This window comes from Ochotona curzoniae, unplaced genomic scaffold (assembly GCF_017591425.1).
Source record: "Ochotona curzoniae isolate NIBS_2020 unplaced genomic scaffold, NIBS_Ocur_1.0 contig_3432, whole genome shotgun sequence".
Classification (NCBI taxonomy): domain Eukaryota; kingdom Metazoa; phylum Chordata; class Mammalia; order Lagomorpha; family Ochotonidae; genus Ochotona; species Ochotona curzoniae.
The window spans coordinates 2,180,256-2,198,353 of record NW_024465859.1 but is presented as its reverse complement, the minus strand read 5'-3'; the positions used below and the strand labels follow the sequence as shown (position 1 = coordinate 2,198,353).

General features: G+C 37.5%; 1 protein-coding gene and 1 non-coding gene across 4 annotated transcripts in view; one reads left to right on the top strand and one right to left on the bottom strand.

Annotated features, from left to right (window-relative positions):
- The window catches only part of NELL1 (neural EGFL like 1), an 824,967-nt gene that overhangs the window by 39,363 nt on the left and 767,506 nt on the right, over nt 1–18,098 (bottom strand). For 2 of the 3 annotated variants that reach the window (XM_040980278.1, XM_040980280.1), the window contains one exon: nt 7,145–7,285. The exons of the other annotated variant lie outside the window; for it this stretch is intronic. In XM_040980278.1, the coding sequence (XP_040836212.1) occupies nt 7,145–7,285 (141 nt within the window). The remainder of the gene's footprint in view (nt 1–7,144; nt 7,286–18,098) is intronic. 3 annotated transcript variants of the gene reach the window in all.
- Nucleotides 327–434, top strand: LOC121156589. The gene has a single exon (XR_005883892.1). It is a non-coding gene; the product is annotated as a U6 spliceosomal RNA (small nuclear RNA).

The following is an 18,098-nucleotide window of genomic DNA, read 5'->3' as shown; positions in this document are numbered from 1 at the left end:
TAAAAGACTTCAGTAGAATCTTTCTTGGATATTTCACCTTGTATTCCAGCAGTTTCAGCAGCCTCTATAACTTTCTTTTGTCATTCATAGTGAATGAAATGTTCTAGCATACTGTGTCACACATTTAAGTCCTATGGAAATGGCAGTAATGTAAGGGTGAGAGGTGCCATGTCCTATTGGATTAACTGTCCCATTCTAAAGTATGCCTTAATCTACAAAGTGGATTTTGTTGAGATCTAAAAATGCTGCTGCATAACCAAGAAAAAAAAATTACTGACCAGTCCAATTTTATTATTAATACAAATCTATAAAAATATTTTAAAAGAGTGTTCCCTTTGGCAGCTCATATACGAAAATTGGAACAATACAGAAAAAAATTAGCATGGCCCCTATTCAAGTATGACACATGAATTCATGAAGCATTTCATACTTAATATATGGAATATATTCAATATATGCACATTATATATTAATATATTTATATATAAACACAACTGCATTGTAGGCAAGAAGAGCTGCTCAAAAATACAGTCACGATCAGCTCATGTTCCACAAAAGAAGTATAAATAAGTGGTAACATAGTATGTTAAGGGAAGAAATTGTATTCTTTTATATTAGAGAAATTCTAATTGCATTTGGGAAAATTCAGTTTGTTTTTTATTTATCTTAAAGGCAGAATGATGGAAAGAAAGTAAAAATTAGACTGGGAAAGAAAGAGAGGGACAGAGAAAAAAATTCCTTTACAATACGTATGACTGGCTACCTACTCAATTATAAAGTTTACTTTAGGAAAAGAAGATAAGACATTTCTGATGATAACGTATTTTTGTATGAGTACTTCTCTTATGTCAGCAATATTCATTGCTCATAAAAGCTGATTATATCAAGTGAATCGGTGGTGTTACCCTCCTCTGACCCAATATGGCACAGAAAGACAAGTTAGATTGTCCTTTCAAAACTTAAAGTGCTATATTTCACACAATATGCTTTCATTTTTGCATTGTCAAGGAAAAAAGGTATTTCTATGTATGTATTACAAAATCACTTTAAAAAGTTAAAGATATTGTTAGAGTGATCCTGACAACCTCTTAACAGGAGGTCATATTCACAGAGCAGAGGGGTCCCCAGAGTGGAGCAGGGGGACAGGAGGAGGCTTGTATCCCAACCCTGAAGACTCTCAGATCCTCACCAAGAACTACATCCAATGTCACCCAGCCCCGTTTGGATCTACCACATGGGATGGAAGAAACCCAAATCCTTCCTTGCAGGATACAAGGTCATCAGAACAACAGCCAGGAGCCCTGAGTGGTCTGCAGAAACAAAACAGTAAACTTCCTTCAGGACTAGGGAGATTAGCTTTTTCTGGTCCTTGCTTAGTTCCAACTTTGGATACACACCCTCTCTTGCAATGACCATCATGGTCACTCCGCATCTCCCCTCACCCCAAAACAAACAAATAAAAATTGGGATAGATAGACAGAGAACAACAAGGAAAGCTTAGAACCAGACAGGAAATGGTCAGTTTGGACTCACATACACCTTAGTAGGTAGGACACTACCTAGTTATTCCTCACTAAGGTACTGAAGATTTCTCTGCACACCCCTCCTAAAACTGTTCTGCACCTCAACTGTTGACAAATGACTTGTTAGATTTATAAGCCAGTTTAGACTATCCTAAAATCTGCCAAGTTCAGCAAAATTATGCTTCAACACCATAAACTGCTAAATACTAAAATGAAAATAGACACGCGACAGCTAAACAGTACCCTATAGCCACTTTAAGGTGTATAGCAGCCGATTCTGTGTATAAACAAAAATTGAAATGTCAATGAAGTCACAGGATGTGGTTAAGAACTTGCACTGTTTTACCATATTGATTACTCAATACCAGGTCAATTCCATAATGCTGTAAATTGTTGTTGATGTTATGCTGGGGCTTTTAATTGATCGGGATGATATTCTGCCAGCTCTACCTTCAGACCAGAGATGGTCTCCCCAAGAAACTGTTGAATTTATCTGGACAATAAGATGCTGACTCTATGCGTGGTATATGTTTGTAAAGAATGAATCTTGACTTAATTTCAACTGTATTACTTCAATAAGGTGGAGGAATCCACCATGGGGGGAGGGTACAAGGGGCGGTTGTGGGAATCTTAGAGCCTGTGAAACTGTGTCACATAATGCAACATAATTAATAAAAAAAAAGAGATACTGTTGTTTTCTTTGCTTTTAAATGTATGCATCAGTGCTTGATGTTATGTGGAACTACCTTTTGGTGCCATTAGGTCATGTTGTTATGATTCTGTATATTTTAAATCACAAATCCATCAGAAACAAACATCTTAACTTGTTTGTAACTAAATTCTCCATAAAACGTAACACTGTGATGCTGATTACTAATGTCAGTAAATATTTTTCTGAAATAAAAATGTTTCTATATTTAACATCTTATACCATGTACCACAATCTACTAGTTAGAAAAATGTATCTGATACACATTTGAATATCCGTTCCTTTGATCCAAGTCATAATTAATGAGGCAGCCAAACAGGAGGGTGGGTGTTATACACTCCAGATAAAGGACAGCAAAGGGAAAGCCCTGGAACTGAGATAAACTTGCTGTCATATTCAGCACATGTGAAGATTAAAAGCCTTCCACGTAGGTGCGATGACTCCAAAAGTTGTCAGAGAAAATAGCACTTAACACTTTCAATGCCACATAAATTTATAAATATATTTTACAGTAAATGGGAATGCATTAAAAGGTACTCGTAAGAAACTGGCATCATATAGTGAGCATATTTACTTGTCCCAGATAAGTATTCTGAATCAACTACCAAAGAACATGGAGTGATGATCAGATTTCCATCTTTACTAAGGTTCATTAACAAGGACTGTCCCAAAATTTGGAAATTATATGGAATTCATATTAACAATTATCCAAAATAAAAACAAATGTCACTAACCAACGCCAATTCTATTTCCTGACAGAGTGTCCAGTTTGCTGAAGGCTCCCTGCACAGACTGGAGAAGCAAGTGGCTCCTCAGGAACTTTACTCCCATGCATTGGTATAACATTCAGCATGGAAGAAAGAAATCAGGATCAAAACAGTGGCTGCCTTCCAGGCAGAGCAGTGAGAAGCTAGATCAAAGTAGTGGCACATTTGACCCCTGTCATCACATACAGGTAACAGGCATCCTGTGGTGTGGCGTACCTTGCGTGTGCTGCAATGCATGCCTCAGGGTGTCTCCTTCAATGACGTTGTTATGGAAAAAATGTGAAAACTTAGCTCCTATATGAATGTCGTGTATATTAATATTCTGTCTCTATCCATCAACATCAGATATTTGATTTATTCTTAATCACTTGAATCCCTGCTTACAATGGTGTTCACATGCACAAAGTGCCTGGAAATACATAAGCCTTCATATAGGTGAACTCTTACATAGCTGCAAATCTTGTCATGAGGCTGTGAGGTGTTACCCAACTAGTAAACAAATATGGAGCAAAATAATAATTTGCTGACACACTTAAAATACAAAATAACACTTACTGATGGCAATTCAGTTAAGACATGAGTATATGTTTACATAACATCTTAATTAAAACGGTTTACCATGTTCAGCATGGCATTAACAGGGTTCAAGAGGGAGGTGATATGCAACCGAGAATAATCAGAATTGCGCCAGACACAAGATAAAGACTACCAAAATGGGCAACCAGAGTTAAGCCATCTTCTATGAGGAAAGAGGTTGACCTGACAAGCTTGCTGTCTCAATCTTTTATTGAACTGTTTGGTGAGTCAAATTACACCGATTGATGTGGCACAAACTTTGATAGCTACATTCCATATTGATGTTAACCAGGAAATCCTTGATGGTAAAGAGGCAACAGCGTGGCTCAAGCACAGAAGTCAGTGTGTGACTGTTTCAAGGATGTCTTCAAGTACATAGTTTTGTATGCTTGGACCACTGCCAAACCACCCACCCTGGCTCACAGTCCTCGAGCTTGCTCTCAAAATTTGCCTGCTCACAAACTACTGCTTGTAGAGTTTGACCCTGGTCTCCCACACCAGCAGTCTCTGAACTCAAGACTGCAGGCACAGTCTGCCCTGCTCTTCTTTACCAAGTCACAGGTTTTTTTTTCCAAACTGCAACAACTATTATCAAAAAGTTAAAAGTAACAAATGCTGATAGGAATATTTAGAAAGCAGAACACCTATGCATGGTTGGTGGAAACAGAAATTAGCACAGCCTCTATAGAAAATGGTATAGGGCCCGGTGCGATGGCGCAAGTGGTTAAAGGTCCTCGCCTTGCACGCCCGGGATCCCATATGGGCGCCAGTTCTAATCCCGGCAGCCCCGCTTCCCTTCCAGCTCCCTGCCTGTGGCCCGGGAAAGCAGCTGAGGACGGCCCAAAGCTTTGGGACCCTGCACCTGTGTGGGAGACCCGGAAGAGGCTCCTGGCTTCGGATTGGCATAGTATCGGCCCGTTGCGCTCACTTGGGGAGTGAATCATCGGACGGAAGATCTTCCTCTCTGTCTCTCCTCTCTGTATATCTGCCTTTCCAATGAAAAAATAATAAAAATAAATCTTTAAAAAAAAAAAGAAAATGGTATGCAGATTTCTTAAAACACTAATAGAACCGCCATATGATCCAGCAATCCAACTTCTGAAGACATATCTAACAGATATTAGATTTCTATGTCAAAGATAGAAATAATAATAATATTTCAATAATATAATAGTTCAATGATATACCTGCTCCACCATGTTTAATGCAGTACTGTTCAAAACAGTTGAGATATGCAATCAACCAAAGTGTTCACCAACACATTCGAATAAAGAAAAGGTTTGATATATAAGCATTTATCCATTAAAAACTCATAGAAAATGGATAGAACTTTGGGACATTATTGTTAAGTAAAATAAGCCATACACCCTCACTCAGAAACTGAAAAAAAAAAATTAGCATGAGACAGAAATCATTAGAGACAGGCAGGAGTGGAGGGTTTAGAATGAATTTTTCTTAAAAAACAAACAAAACAAAAAAACCAGAAGTTCCAAGAATTGAATAACTCTTTCTTTCCCATCTCCCCTCCTTTTGTTTTTTCTTTTATTCTTTTAATTTTTGGTAATAACATGCTTTCAATTTACTTTATATTCACAGGTTCAATGCTCCTGTAAACAGAGTTCTACAAAGGAAGCGTATTTAGATTACCGTCCTACAGAGGCAAGGACTGGGTTAGACAAATCAAATCACTAGATGTTAGTTAAGTTCATAATATGTGAAAGGTTTTGTCATATTCTCTACAGCTAAAAGCAATGCAAAAGAACATGATATTTTGGGGTACAAGTTTATTTTACTAAGACTAATGTCTCCAGTTGCATTCACTGTGTCACAGATATAGGATTTCATTATTTTTATAGCCGAGTGGTATTCATCATGTATATAACACATTTTCTTTATATGGATATCTGGGTTGGTTCCATATTTTAATTATTATGAGTTAAGATGCTATAAACATGGGGTATACAAAATTATTTCATATGCTTATTTCATTTCCTTTGGATATATCCCCAGGAATTAGATCCAATTTCACATTTCTGAGAGCTTTCTCTCACAGTATATTATGATACCTTTTCCCCCAACATTCTTGCCAGTGTTTGCTGCTTTTTCATTTAGCGAATGCAATTAAATACTACAATGAGGATTCACCTCACCCCAGTTAGAGGGATTCAAATCAGAGTTAGATTAACAAAATAAGTGGGGAGACCATAGCTGACAATGACCTACTATGTATTTTCTGAGTCCATAAGGGATTTCTCAACCTCAGTCAATGACAAAGAAGGGGGATATTAACAGACCTGACTAGAACAGTACACATTGTATTGATGAATTTAAATGTTAAACTAAACTCTCAGATATGTATATGCAAAAATCTTTGAAACATTAATTATCATAACACTTATAATTATTAGATATTAACACTATTTCCATTTCACAGATATAATAGCTGAGGTAAGGCTGGATAAGAATTTGCCCAAGGTAACCAACCTACTAAAAATTGGCAGGGCCTGAATTTGACTGCAGAAGTCTGCCTCAAGCAGTGATGTCTTCACCTGCTCACTACATGCCTTTCAGCATTAGTGTCACGGATGAGGTGAGCAATCGATGCCATTTGCCTGTCATTCTTAATTCATCTTTGCTTTGATACAACATTGGAGAAGTGGAAAAAAATCTACTGTACCTCAGCACTATCCTTTAAGACAAACAAATGAAAAAAACAGGCAATGAGCAGAGACAACACATTTTCAGAGTCAAATTTTGACTGAACTTGGGGCCCTATGGTCAGATTGCTTGCCCTCTAGGTCTAGTCCCCATTAAGAATTCAGCTGAATCCACATGATGTGAAAGAATAGACTGGCCAAGATGCTCTTAGAAATAGTTGCATTTTTGATCTGTTGGATTTTATCAAAGCTATAAGGTCTTGAAAGGGAAGAACTCCATCTGTTAACCTCCTCTACTCAGAATTTAACATATCCACAAGAAGAACAGCAACAAAAGGAGCTTGCAAAAAATGATGGTAGAGGCAACAGTAACAATGCTAAAGCTAATCCAAGTATATCTTATGTGTGCATCAATTCAAAGCATAAGATTTTAAATATATAGCTTCTCATGTAATTTTAAGAATATGCATGTTATGATCTCTATTTTTGCATAGACACAAATAAAGGATCAGGGAGCACAGGCACTCCTGTAATATTAGAGCTGAGATTTGAACTACACTTTCTTATTTTAAATGCAGCACTGTTTCTTCCTCTTCACAGCTGCTTTTCAAGCTGTCAAAAATTCCAGCAAATCATCAAGATTTTCCTTAAAAAGAACTGAATACCACATGCAGACCCTGGCTTTGTTCCTCTAACTGCTTGAGTTTTTTGAGAAAAAGAAAAAAAAATACATAATATGTTACATGGCATGATACATGTCCCAATCCTTGAAATGCAAAGGAAAAATAATTAAATGATGATTTTAGCCAATGAGTGATCAGATTTCAACACTGAAAATGAACTGTGAACTAAAGCAATATACCACGGCTACACAAGTCCACATAATTGCAAGCCATGGTAAAAGCTGCTTACCAACACAGGATGATCCAGACAGTGAATAGGTCCCATCGTCATGGAAACCGCTTCTGCACTCACAGTGGTACCACCCTGGCAGGTTAACGCAGCGGGAATGGTTGTGGCACTCAATGATTCCCTCTGAACATTCATCGATATCTGCCTCAGAGAAAAACACAAGCCCACCAGGACATTAATTGCTGTTGGCACCAACTTTTTTGTAAACATCAAAATCATTCATGTCAACATATCAATAATAGCTAATAATCTTCTAACATGAAAATTTCAACAAGAACTGTATCCTATTTCCATCACGCCAACCCAGAATCTAAATAAACTGAACACTTCATTCTTGTTTTTTTATTTTTTCATAAAGTGAAGAGCAACTAAGAAGATAGTGGTAAAGACAGTCCTGCTGCAAACGCTGTGTTGTCTTCTGAGGAACCCAAAACCAAACTGATGATGTTTCACAGAGCCTTGATATTAGATAGATGACATGTTTTCTGACTCAATGACTGTAAATCAGTAATCCCATATATTAATGTGTGTTCCTTGGAGATAAAAAAATACATTTATGCACTTGCCTAAGCAGTGTTAAATCATTTTTTTTAAATGGCAATCTCAGACACTAGTTATATTTATGTCCTCTACAAGCATCGAGTGAAGAATGATAAAGTAGTGTTCTGAGGAATATAGTTTGGAAAGTATTTATTGCTTCTTGTTATTATTTTGAAATGAGAGACAGAGAAATCCTCCATTGTCAGGTTCATGCCCCAAATGCCTTCAGCAGCCAGTGCTGGACTAGGCCAAAGCAGGAGCTCGAAACTCTATTCAGGTCTCTCATTTAAGTGGTACAATGGAAGTACTTGGCCTACCACACATTGCCTACCAGGCTGGAAGCTGGATCGGCAGGAAGCTGGAAACTTGGCCAGAACATGAAGCAGAACTCAATCCCAGGCATTCAGATAAGGGATGAAGGAGTCTTTAAGCTGTGAATTAACCCACAATTTCACAATGTTTTCTCATTTTAATTCTTTCAAAAGAATGACCATATAAGTCACTCAGAGATTCTCATTCTTCATCCATTCCTGATAAAACAAAATCTCTAAGGTTTATTTCTATTCTCCGGGATCTGGTTCTTTAGAACTAGAAAATGTCTGGATCATGAACACATTTATCAAGCCCAAAGGCTTGCATTTGATCAGTGAGGCTGACACCATTTCAAGAAAGATGAGTTGATAATTTTATGCTGTACTCAGCTTACACTTACAGAACTTTCTATAAAATTGTTCTTGAACTAGGGCTATCTATGGCTTGGAATATTTTCCCAGTTCTCATGCAAATATATGAATTACAGTACATATGAACAGAAATTGAATTAACATCAGGGCATAATATATAATGAATAAAATACACCCCCAGATCTCCTGTAACAGTTACATTGTAGGCATCAAGTTATAGGTAATCAAATCCCAATGATTCTATTACCTTGACGAGCCCTCAGTAGCGTACAGGGTTGTGAATTTAGGTTGAAACTCAACATTCTTATTTCATAGCATTCTGGCCAAGTTAACTATAAAATACGCAGCTCTTGATACTAGGCAATGCCACCTTTGCCATTTACTGTCAGCTGCCACCACCTTGTTTAACAGCATATGTCGTTCAGCCAACATAGTCTTTTTACTTTACAGGCAACAGACTTTAGCTTCTAAATGCCATCGCTTCTCATTATCTTACGCGGCCCCTTCATATGCTGCAATCAGGCATTATAAATGTATTGCAAATAAGAAAAATGAAATGTCCATAGTTACATAGTTTACCATTTCTCAAATATGACAGGTATTAGTTCTTCAAAACATACCTGATCACTGAAAATTTCAAAAATTTAGAGAAGTAACTGAGTGAGTGTTATAGCTCACAGAGAAGAGCTGCTTACCCTTGAGTTCAGTGCCTTTTGCAAACAAAAATAGCAGAATACTGTAAGACTAACTCAAAGGGTACGTCTATGCATTAGGCCAAATGATAATTCTCTACAATAGAGTATCAACAAATTCCACCTCCAAAGTTTATTCCCAAGATTCTCAGATAGACAGTCATGATCACTGCAGAATCTCTCAACATTAAAACGTTAGAAATATGCTAGCTAATAGCCATCTAACCATGGTAAGTATTGGAAGAAACTAGGAAAAGGAAGAAAAAAATATCTCAAATTTCAAAAGCCAGTTGTCCTGGTTTTCCTGGAACAGTCCTGGTTTATACCTTCTGCCCCTTTCACTCTTAAAGCCATTTACACATCTTAGAAATAATTCTTCTTTCCTTAAATTTGACAAAGGACCTCTATTTTAAGAGTAGAAATGGAGCAAATACCTTCTCAGTTTATAATATATCCATTCCCACCAATTGAGATGATAAAGAAAGACTGGCGAGAATTTTCATAATACAGCAGAGTAGAGGTTATCTTCATAACACAGCCAGCTCTTCCAGACAGTGATGCTAATCAGTCAGTTATACAACTACAGCTGCCCCCAGAGACACGAGGGAATCTCTGCCTTGCATTAGAAATGACAGGAAGGAGAATGTCCCTTGCCTAGGAGCAGAACATTCTGTGGCAGATTCTGAGGAATCACTGGGGATAATCAAAATTCATCACCCACTGGTATCTTGGTAAAAAAAAAAAATACATTTCGGCTGTCCATGCCATGGCTATAAGGAAAGTCAGAAAAGTCACGTTATATGTAACTGTATGTGAGAAACATAAAATTCATGTTACATGCAACTATGTTCTAATTAGAAACAGTCACCTTTTGCCTTCTCTTTTCTCTGTGTGTATAGTCACAGTATTGAAAGCAACCACCATAGATACAAATACAGAAAGCATTTGAAGGCTTTTCAGTAATATGTTGGGGATTTTACTAATTATAAATGATGGTTTCTACCCAAGCTGTGTAGGCTGCCTTGGTCCTCAGAGATTTGTTTCGCCCATTCAGCATTTCCTACTGGCAAACAGGCAAGACAGATGCTCTGCGAGTGAGGTCCCTGTGAGTTCAGAGTAAAATCTGACTCTTTTGCTCAGAGAATTCTGATAAATCATGCAAGCCTGATTGCACCCCACAGTGTGCCAGACATTCCCAGGGAAATGTATAATCAACAACAAAAAATCCCTTTTCAATCTAAAGAAAAATCCTAGGATTTTTTTTCACTCTCGGTTTAATTCACCATTGACCTGAACATGTTCAAAGGAAACAGTAGTAGGAGGATTCATGAGAGTGAAACCTAGTCATTTTCATATCCTCAAGGTCAAATGTTATCTACTCAAAAACTAATGTTATTGCCCATGTTACCCAGTTAAACAAATAGTGAAATCTGGTTCAAAACTAAATGAAAAGTATTTGTCACTTTTTTGGTCATAATATTTTTAATAATTCAAGAATAATTCGATCTATGCCAAGATCACATTACTCAATTCTCTACATATTTGGGAGCAAAACATATGCTGAAAGATTATTTTTTACTTGTGGCACATTCTGTAGGCAGCTATAGGAGCGAAAGAAGTTTTGTAATGAGAGTTCAGGAGTCAAGGCACAACAGTACAAAACTGAAAGCATCATATTTGGATGCCACTTGAGTGTGCATCCTGGTTCTCTTACAGCTGGGTGATTCTGAGAAGCCTGTATTGATTGATTCTGAACAATTTTTTTTTTTTTTTTTTAGTGTCAGTTCTGTCTGCTCTTAGATGGGGTTAAAATTACCTAGCTCATAATATTGCTTTCAGGATTGAATGGGATCAATATAAGGCTACTCCACAAAGCCAGAAAAGACATTCATTAGGCCTTGAATAATTGTTGTTCTTTAACTTGCAATCCCCAGTTGGTCACTAAGGAGCTGTGTGTCCACGCCAATGTCACCCTAGTCTCCAGGCTTCGATTTCTTCCAAGTAAACTGGAAAGATTACGCTAGAGCACTGTTAAGCCTCTTCAAGCCTTAGCTTCCTACAAGATAAAAGATCTGCACTTCAGACTTACACATTCATCAGCTAACAACCAGCTGAATGACCCTCGAGGCCTACTGATGCTTTTGTATCTTAGTTTCTTTATTAACCAAACAGAAATTTTAAAATAACATTTGTTGCTTCCAAAAGTGTCAATAAGAAGTGCACAAGCTTTGCAAAGTCTATTAAGTACTACAAACAATGCACAGTGACATCATTATTACTGCTTGCTCCTTTTAAGTCTTGCTTAGCAACTGATTCAGGTTTATTAAAACAAATGATACCTGCAATTAATAACGTTGGCAATGACAATGGTGGTGGTTTTGCTCTCTACTGTTTTGTAAATTTGCTTCTTGGCCATGTAAGAGAGGCAGAGATACAAATTTGCTATTGTCTGTGAATTTGATGATCTCACTTGTATCTTCAATTCAGATTCATTGTGTTCAAAGTTCATTGCACCATATATGTTCCCATACATCAAATTTACTTTTCTCCCAGCATTCCTTCCTCATTCTCATCCCCTGCCGTCAAGGAATACAACATCAAAGTTCTTGTCTTGCCTTACAAAGCCTCACATACACTGCGTGCTCTTATCTATTTGAAATCACCAACCACACTTCTTTAATCTTTTCCACCTTTCATCGTTCTACAATCCTACATTTTTATTAGTTTTACCACCTCACTGCATTCTGGCAATTGTTTGCTGTTAGAATATTCTATACTTTCTTCTGTACATTCCCCATAAAACAGAAAGAAAATTTAAATTTCTACATACTAATAATTTATTACGTGTTAGCACCTGTAACAACTCAACATTTTGATCTTGAGAATGTCTCTGAGATCACAAAATTACATTAATATTACATAAAATACAGCAATTTCAATAATATGATTATGGGAAAACATCTGGAAAATAGCAATATGGAAATTCAAATCAAAGTGTACTTGACTCCCAAATATATACTATTAAACTTCATGCTGACCAGCCTCTTGCACAACCTTGTTTTTTAAAAAAGGATTCATTTATTTTTATTGGAAAGCAGGATATACAGAGAGGAGGAGAGACAGAGAAGAAGATCTTCCATCTGATGATTCACTCCCCAAGCGACGCAACAGCCAGAGCTGTGCCAATCAGAAGCCAGGAGCCTGGAGCTTCTTCTGGGTCTCCCACGCAGGTGCACGGTTCCAAAGCTTTGTGCTGTCCTCTACTGTTTTCCCAGGCCACAAGCAGGGAGCTGGATGGGAAACAGGGCTGCCGGGATTAGAACTGGAACTCATAAGTGATCCCGGGCGCTCAAGGAGAGAACTTTAGCCACTCGGCCACTGAGCTGGGCCCTCTTGTACAACTTTCATCACTACTCATGACTAAACAAACTTTCTAACCTAAAACTGATATAGGAGTGGGCAAAAACTTGCTAGGAAAAAAAAATGCCAAAATCAAAATAAGTCAAGACTAAAATAAACAAATGGGATTACATTAAACTAAGAAGTTTCTGCACAGCAAAGGAAACAATTAACAAAATGAATAAGAAACCAATAGAGTGGGAGAAGATTTTGCACACTACACCAAAGACAAAGGGCTAATTTCCAGATTATACAGAGAGCTCCAGAGCAACAAAACAAACAAACCACTCAATAAACAAAAAATGGGCACAAGAAATGGGCAAACACTTTACAAAGGAGCAAATTCAAATAGCTAAGAAACACATGAAAAAATGCTGAACTTCTCTGGCAATAAAGGAAATTCAAATAAAAACAACACTGAGGTTCCACCTAACACCTGAAAGAATCACCCATATCCAGAAAACTACCAACACCTGCTGGCAAGGTTGTGGTGCAAAGGGAACCCTACTCCACTGCTGGTGGGAATGCAGGCTAGTGCAGCCACTATGGAAGTCAGCATGGAGAACACTTAGGCAATTAAACATTCACCTACCATATGACCCAGCAATACCACTTCTAGGAATATATCCAAACAACTTGTTATATGACAAAGCAGCATGCACTCCCCAATGTTTATTGCAGCACAATCAACACTCACAAGAACTTGGAGCCAATCTAAATGCCCATCAACAGAGGACTGGATAAAGAAACTGTGGTTCATATACACTATGGAATACTACCCAGCGATTAAAAAATGAAATATATTACTTTGTGGCCAAATGAGCCAAACTAGAGACCATACTGCCAGGGGAAATGAGCCAATCCCAAAAGGTCAGATATCATGTTTGATATAATATAATATAATATAATATATTATAATATAATATAATGTCAAATTTAGAGATATTATGTATGAATCTTACCCTATGTTAATCAATGCTACTTCATACTTACTTGTACCTTATGTAACAAGAATTTGTGATGTAATTCATTAATTAACCATCTATAAGAGGTATATTGTTTATAACCATCTGTGATTGTCAGTCTCCACATATAACTGTCACTGCTATGGCCCATAAACAACAAAGGCCTAATCCTCACTGTATCTATATTAGGGCCCCAGGATATAGGAATTAACCTACAACAAAAAGTTATTCTTCTACATGGCTGGGAGAAACTCCAGTGGAAGCATGATAGACTTGGGAAAGTTCACGATGGACACACATTAATATTCTAGAGAGAAGAACAGAGGGGAGGGAAAGGAATTTGGCAGAGTGGGTTGGGAGAACCCACTGCCAACTAAATTATATCAAAAAACAATAAAAATTATATATAAAAAGCCCAACTGATGTAACATTTTTCCAGGCAGAACACTGAGTGAAGATTTTAATCAACAGGGTCATAGAGGAGGAAGAATTGAGAGTTTTAATCTAGCTAGCTAAGGTAAGTCAGAGATTTCTGAAAAATGTACAGAGAAGAGAGCACCAATTTCCCTTGCAGCAACTTTCTGATGTGCCAAGTTTAAAATTCTGGAGGGTTTTTGTTGTTGTTGTTTTAAGAAATTCCAACTTTCAGCAGAAAGTTTAGAGGACAAATTTGAGACAATTTCAGCTGTCAACATGGAGGTAACTACCCACCCCAACCCTCTAGCCCTGGGGCAAGCAGGCATAACATTTATGTTTTCTGGCTGTATCTTGACTGATATACATCCCTCCTCAATCACTTTCTGGAAAAGGAAACCTGAGTTGTTTAACTAAATAGTAATGATCTCTTACTATAAAAAGTAAGCCCATTAGTGCCAGAGATAAATCTACTTCTGGTCCAAAGCAATGGTTCTTCAAGGGAGATTGCCCCTAGATCTCTGCCTGCTTAGTCCATGTGGGAGATTGTAGGTACACAACAAAGCATGTCCCTGGGGGAATCCCTAACAGGTGCTTTGGTTAACAGAGACCCCAGCATGGCATGCAGCAAGAGCAATGGAGTGCACCCCACTCTCTCTTCCCTGCCTCATTATCAAACTATGATAGGACTTCCTTGGTAAACAGTTCTAGGAAGTCAAATGTTATATTCCTCCTGCTTTTCTGCAGGTAGAGTTTGCCCTGAGACTCAGCTGCCCATGCTTCCTGTGCTTCCTGATCGTTAACTTTATTGGAGGGTCCAGAGAGATAGACATACTTTCTATTCTGTCAGAGTGTTGCTGTAGGGCACAAGTACTTTTGGGACCACCCTTCTGCCTGCCCCCTTTTCCTACCCTATATAAGCTTGTGACTTCTTCAAAATAAACAGACATCCATCACCAACAGTTTATCTCCAGTGTTTCTGTTGTGGAAGAATACTGCTGCCTCACCCCTCAGCGATCTTGGGGCATACTGGACAGAATGAGATTCATTCTGAGTCTCATCCTCAGCTAGTTTATTAACATCATTAACAAGGGGCCTTTTACAAATGAAATAGAACATATCAAAAATGGAAATTCATCCAGCATACTGAATTGGAAATTCCTGGGTTAAAGTAAGCAATTCACAATTTAACAAGTTGCCAGAATGCCCCTGGGGATCACTCTTAAAGAACTCTGTGTTCACAATAAGCAGAGTACACCTATCCCTTTACCCTATGGATTATCTAGATAAGGGCCTGTTACCTGGTTTTGGATCATGAGGTAAGAGGAAATCTGCTGGGACAGAAATTGCAATGAGACTGACCTTCATGCTGGAATGATGGAATTCTTGAAGTGATCCTTCTGCTTAGCCAGCTGGATGGAATTTTTAATAGCTAGAGATATAGTAATCTTGGGGCCATGAGAAAAATCCAATAAAATTTTAGACACACTAATCTAACCTGTTGATATCATTGAGCTAGTGAATCAAGCCTAGAGCTACACATGGAATGATTTCATGTCACAAAAGATAAGTACAAACTTCACAGAAACTTAAATTTTCTGTTACTTCCAGTCAAAATGAATTAAACCAATTGAATATTCTTATCTCTAGTTTTCAGATAAGGAAACTAAGACTAAAAGAGATCGAATAATGTTCTTAAGTCAACATGTTTAATGTATATTATGGTAAATTTTGAACTCATTTTATTCTGATTCAAAAATTTCATTAGGTCCTTCCGCCTCTGAATACACCACACATTCCCTTCCATCAAACTGTTTTGGCTTCCCCCCTTATGCCCTTATATCTAATCATGTGATTCCAAATAGGCTCAAGAATCCTTGGATAAGACAGTGATAAAGCCAGTGTAAACGATGTTTTACTTTTCTGCTTACATGGAGGAACACAAGTTGTTTTTAATTTTTTCTTGCAAGATGCTAAACCTGTCTATTGAAGTGCAGATCTTCATCTGTTTCCCTTGAGTATTCATTTATTATTCATTGTGGAAGTATGCAGGGAGGTATAATAAATAAGATAATTTACCTAGAAATAAAATAAGAAAGCCCTAGATCCAATGAAAAATGAAGAATATAAGTAAGCTAATCTTTTAGAAAGCATCTCCATATTTCTGATGCTGTCAGAATATTCTCAGAGAAATTTCATTTATGTTTTGTAATGGTAGACAAATAATCACAATGAAAAAGTTACTCTGGAAAAAATAAGTCTATATTTGTAAAACTCACAGTTTTTCTTAAAATTTTTATGTCTAAGGGTAAGGAATGAAAATATCTCTTTTTTTTTGTTTTTTGGTTTTAATCTGTGAGTTGAAGAAACTCGGAAGAAAAAAAAAATGCAAGCCTATACCTAGAAGGAATTTTTGCAAGTGTTTGCTCTGCTTTGTTTGGGTTCACTTTCACGGCATCCTTGACACACTGGGCTTACACTGTTCTTTAGAGGACTGATGGCTACTTACAAGACATCTACAGTCACAGCAAGCCACACAAGGCAACATAAGGATATAGGATTTGGAGAGGTTGGAGCCTGTACCTAGTAATTACAAATGGAAATAAGGATTTAATCACTGCTTATTGAATCAGCTAGAACACACACACATTGTGAAGCCACTGAGGTATCTAGAGAGGACAGACTATGAACATCACAAATTTTAAGCGGTACAGTTGCACAAAAAATAGGTCAAAAGATAATAAAATCATCTAATGTGGTCATTTATGGTTGTCTCCTCTAAATGTCAATGAATAAACACAGATATTTTCAATTTTCTGGGTTAGTTACTATAGTATTAGGAGTAACTAAGAATGTCTAGATCCTCCATATCTAAACATAAATTAATCATAGGGGAACAGAAGAGTGAAACTAGTTTAGTGGCTCAGTCTTTACTTCGCATGCACCAGGATCCTATCTGGGCATTCATCTGTGTCCTGGCTGCTCTACTTCCTATCCATCTCCCATTGTATGCCCTGAGAAAGCAGTCAAGGACAGCCCAAAACCTTGGGACCCTGTACCAGTGTAGGACCGAAAGAAGCTCCTGGCTCCTGGTTTTGGATCAGCTTGGCTCCAGCCATTGCGGTCATTTGGGGAGTGAACCAACAGTTGGGAGATCTTTTTCTCTGCCTTTCCTGCTCTGAAAATCTGTCTTCCCAATACAAAAAATGTGTGCTACCATGTTTAAAGTCATATATTCTAAAGTTGACTTGATTTAGGAATTCAATCTAAGCAACTGATGGTAAACCCAAAGAGCACACTTTCTGCCGAAGGACAGCAATGACTGTATCTCCAGGAAGTGTCAGCATGCTACACTGGACTCTCCATTTTCCACTTGAATGCACACTTATTAGATCAGGTTGTAAAGGTGTTTTGTTTTTTTTTTTTACTTGTTTCGAAATACCGTTTAGATCAACGCTGGGCAGGAAGCATAAAATACATTTCTATTTAACTTCAGTTCTTATTTATAAACTCTGAGTCTAGTGACCATCTTTTACATAAAGAAAAGTTGAGGTCCTATAAGATAAAGACCTGCATAAGGTTTTCTAGTTGGTTGAACAAATACCTAACAATATGCCATGAATCAACTCAACAGCTATTTAAGGAATAGCAATGCTAAATTGCTGGATATATTTAAGATCAGTGTGTACGTATTCCTATATAATTTTTCACTTTTTCACATAAAACCATTTATCACCTGAATGTGTCCAGGGATTTTTCTAGATGGTGAAATTTCAAATCAGCAAGAGAAAGAACACTTTTTTTTCAATTCTATTAAGAAAAAAAGCACGATTTCTGTTCCCATGGCAACACTAAGATGTATATAAATGTTACTTTCCCCAATGTAAATAGAAAAAAACTAAGACTACATGTCATTCTGCCAAAGCCACAAGATGCTACATGATAGAAAACGAATTCACATCAATGTGGAATCATAGGTAGCTACACATTGTCTCTTCCTTTGAGGACTTCATAGTCTACTGAGGAAGGAAGACATAAAAACAAACACCTCTCTGGGGAAAATGTGGTGTCAGAACACTGAGAAAATGCAGCCCTGCTGGGAAAACATCCAGAGCCAGCCCACCTTCACTTTATCTCCCTCAACAACCTGCAGAACACCGAAGTTCAGATGCCAACTTACTCTTTGCAGTCACTGGACAATGTTTTGCTTAAAAATCAAAGTCATATCATGAAGTTCCTAAGAGATATTTTGATGTGAAAG